The sequence below is a fragment of the Epinephelus fuscoguttatus genome, linkage group LG15 (assembly GCF_011397635.1).
Source record: "Epinephelus fuscoguttatus linkage group LG15, E.fuscoguttatus.final_Chr_v1".
Classification (NCBI taxonomy): Eukaryota; Metazoa; Chordata; class Actinopteri; order Perciformes; family Serranidae; genus Epinephelus; species Epinephelus fuscoguttatus.
Window position 1 is genome coordinate 13,840,953 of NC_064766.1, and position 3,567 is coordinate 13,844,519.

The window sequence follows — 3,567 nt, forward strand, 5'->3', positions numbered from 1 at the left end:
CACACTGCGCAGCACCAGAACATCCCCCGCGGGCAGCCCCCAGTCCCCACACCAGGCCCCCCAGCCCAGGGGAGGACCCCGGGCCCGCCCGAGACGGGGAGAGGGGGGAGGGAGGAGGGAGGGGGAAGGGCGGGAGCGGAGCGAAGGGGGGTGGAGGAGGAGCCCACCCACCCCGCACCACCAGGGGCGGAAACAGCCCCCCAGGGGGGCCGGCCACGCCGCCCCAGGCCCAGGGAGCACGAGGAGACCCCGCCCCCGCCCCAGGCACACAGGAGACAATTGATTTCTCATCATCTTGTCGTCTGAGTGGAGGTAGAGAGATGCCCTGTATTCACTGTTCTGGGCACAAACTCTGAGCTCTGAGCCGGAGGTTGCGCCTTCTCTATGGAGAATAAACTCTCATGCATGAAGCTACTCAGTCTTGTTTGCTGACACGACACAGCTTTCCTCACTAAAACAGCTTTGTCACAGAGAAATAAGCAACCCTGAGTTCACCCTGTCTCCTACCTACTGCTGAACCTGAAGCAAGCTGGCAGACAGACATGGGTTGTTCGTATGGAGGAAATCTGATCAATATTGAGGCAGAATTCATTCTCAATGCCTTACGCTGGGAGAGGATCTTCAGACGCCGTTTAGAAATGAGGTCAAACAAGTGTTAAACACACAGTGAGATGGTCGATATATTTAGAGAAACTGGAGCATCTGACCATTATGAAAATTTACATACTGTAAACATCTCCTTGGCGAAGGAAGTTTTGTCTAACACATATCAGAGTAAATGGTCACAGGACACGGGGGGGGGGAAAACAAATTTTTACGTATTGTAACACTGATATTGATAATGAGTTCCATTTTGTGTTTTATTGTCCCTTGTATCATGAGTTGTGCCAAAGTTATTTGATAGGTGTAAAAATATTGATTTGATGTGGCTGAGTGATGCAGAGAGACTAAAATGGATTTTTGACTATAAGGTATAGTATATTGCACTTGCTGAATATTTAGAGAAAGCTTGGGACAATCGAACGAAAAGTACATATAGATGTATTTTTTCTGTTTTCCAGGTGGGCATATGTGGAATTGTTCATCTATTTTGGTGTACAATGTGTAGCTTTCAAACCATAGGAAGTGAATGTGATACAGTCAATTATTGTTTATGGTGTCTTATAATCCCGTAAGGGATGGGTCTTCAGACAGGACACGGAAATAAAAATTCATTCATTCATTGTATCTCTCAAACTGCTCCTTCTCTCGGAATGAAGCAAAGCTTGATAACCCCTCCCCCCACTTCCTGCTCTCAAACTCAGCCAGCTCCACTCTGTCTGTGTATTTCCTTGTTCCCTCCCCTTCAGATCTACAGTTTGAACCAACATGGTGGTGAAGTGAGAGAGCTGACAGGCCCCATTCACTGCACAAACACATGCTGTTTAGATCAGAGCTCAAACTACTTTCAGTTCTGAGAAAGTGAAACTCAGACAGTCGTTGTCACTGAGAGGTGAAATGGCGCAGAAAGGAGTTCAGCTGGACAGAGAAACCTTCTCTTGTTCCATCTGTCTGGATCTACTGAAGGATCCGGTGACTACTTCCTGTGGACACAGCTACTGCATGAACTGTATTAAAAGCTTCTGGGATGAAGAGGACGAGAAGAAAGTCCACAGCTGCCCTCAGTGCAGGCAGACCTTCACACCGAGGCCTGTCCTGCTGAAAAACACCATGTTAGCAGTTTTAGTGGAGGAACTGAAGAAGACTGGACTCCAAGCTGCTCCTGCTGATCACTGCTATGCTGGACCTGAAGATGTGGCCTGTGATGTCTGCACTGGGGAAAACTGAAAGCTCTCAAGTCCTGTCTGGTGTGTGGTGATGTCTGCACTGGGAGAAAACTGAAAGCTCTCAAGTCCTGTCTGGTGTGTGTCGTCTCTTACTGTGAGCAGCACCTTCAGCCTCATTATGATGTAGCTCAGTTAAAGAAACACAAGCTGGTAGACCCCTCCAACAAGCTCCAGGAGAACATCTGCTCTCGTCATGATAAGGTGATGAAGATGTTCTGTCGTACTGATCAGCAGTGTATCTGTTATCTCTGCCCTGTGGATGAACATAAAGGCCACGACACAGTCTCAGCTGCAGCAGAGAGGACTGAGAGGCAGAGAGAGCTGGAGGTGACTCGACAAAACATCCAGCAGAGAATCCAGGACAGAGAGAAAGATGTGAAGCTGCTTCAACAGGAGGTGGAGGCTATCAATCGCTCTGCTGATAAAGCAGTGGAGGACAGTGAGAAGATCTTCACTGAGCTGATCCGTCTGATGGAGGAAAGACGCTCTGATGTGAAGCAGCAGGTCAGATCCCAGCAGGAAACTGAAGTGAGTGGAGTCAAAGAGCTTCAGGAGAAGCTGCAGCAGGAGATCACTGAGCTGAAGAGGAAAGACGCTGAGCTGATGAAGCTCTCACACACAGAGGATCACACCCAGTTTCTACACAGCTACTCCTCACTGTCACCACTCAGTGAATCTACAGACTCATCCAGCATCAATATCCGTCCTCTCAGGTACTTTGAGGATGCGACAGCGGCTGTGTCAGAGCTCAGAGATAAACTACAGGACATTCTGAGACAGAAATGGACAAACATCTCACAGACAGTGACTGATGTGGATGTTATATCGTCACAATTAGAGCCCAAGACCAGAGCTGGACTCTTAAGGTATTCAAGTGAAATCACACTGGATCGAAACACAGCAAACACACAGATGTTATTATCTCAGGGGAACAGAAGAGTAAGGCTCATGAGACAACAACAATCTTATTCTAGTCACCCAGAAAGATTCTCTTTCTTTTGCCAGGTCCTGAGTAGAGAGAGTCTGACTAGACGTTGTTACTGGGAGGTGGAGTGGAGAGGAGAAGGAGTTGCTGTAGCAGTCGCATACAAGAATATCAGCAGATCAGGAACCTGCAATGAAAATGAATTTGGCCACAATGATAAATCTTGGGCTTTATATCGTTTCAACAAAGAGTATATGTTCTGGCACAACAACATCAGCACTCCTGTCTCAGATCCTCAGTCCTCCAGAGTAGGAGTGTACCTGGATCACAGTGCAGGTATTCTGTCCTTCTACAGCGTCTCTGAAACCATGACTCTCCTCTACAGAGTCCAGACCACATTCACTCAGCCTCTCTATGCTGGACTTCGGCTTTACTCCCCTTCTGGAAGCACTGCTGAGTTCTGTCAACTCAAATAAACAGAAGTCATTTAAGAAACAGTGGATTAAATTCTGTGTTTTTGATCTGAAATGTATTTTTTTCTCCATCATTGTTGCTGAGAGCTGATTTTTCTTTTCATGTCTTCGCTGCACAGAGATCAGCTGTCAGTCAAACACTATGGCTGGTACTTTGACATCTTCTCATTAGTTGTGCTGTAAATGTTTGAGTTTCTTTAGGTGGCGCTCCTTCCTGTGTCTGTTTTACCATGGAGGCTGTCACTGCTCATGATGATGTTTCTTTACCTCAACTGATATTTCTCTGTGTGAAAATGTAAACGTGTCTTTGCTCCAAAATGTTTCCTGATTAATGGTATTAATG

The 3,567-nt window shown here is 47.0% G+C and overlaps 1 protein-coding gene across 1 annotated transcript; it reads left to right on the forward strand.

The window, feature by feature from the left end:
- Nucleotides 1-1,452: 1,452 nt before the first annotated feature.
- Nucleotides 1,453-3,497, forward strand: LOC125901661 (tripartite motif-containing protein 16-like). Its single transcript, XM_049597449.1, has 2 exons — nt 1,453-1,806; nt 1,839-3,497. Exons 1-2 carry the CDS (start codon nt 1,498-1,500, stop codon nt 3,225-3,227), a joined length of 1,698 nt encoding a protein of 565 aa, XP_049453406.1. The 5' UTR covers nt 1,453-1,497; the 3' UTR covers nt 3,228-3,497.
- The last annotated feature ends 70 nt before the right edge of the window (nt 3,498-3,567 follow it).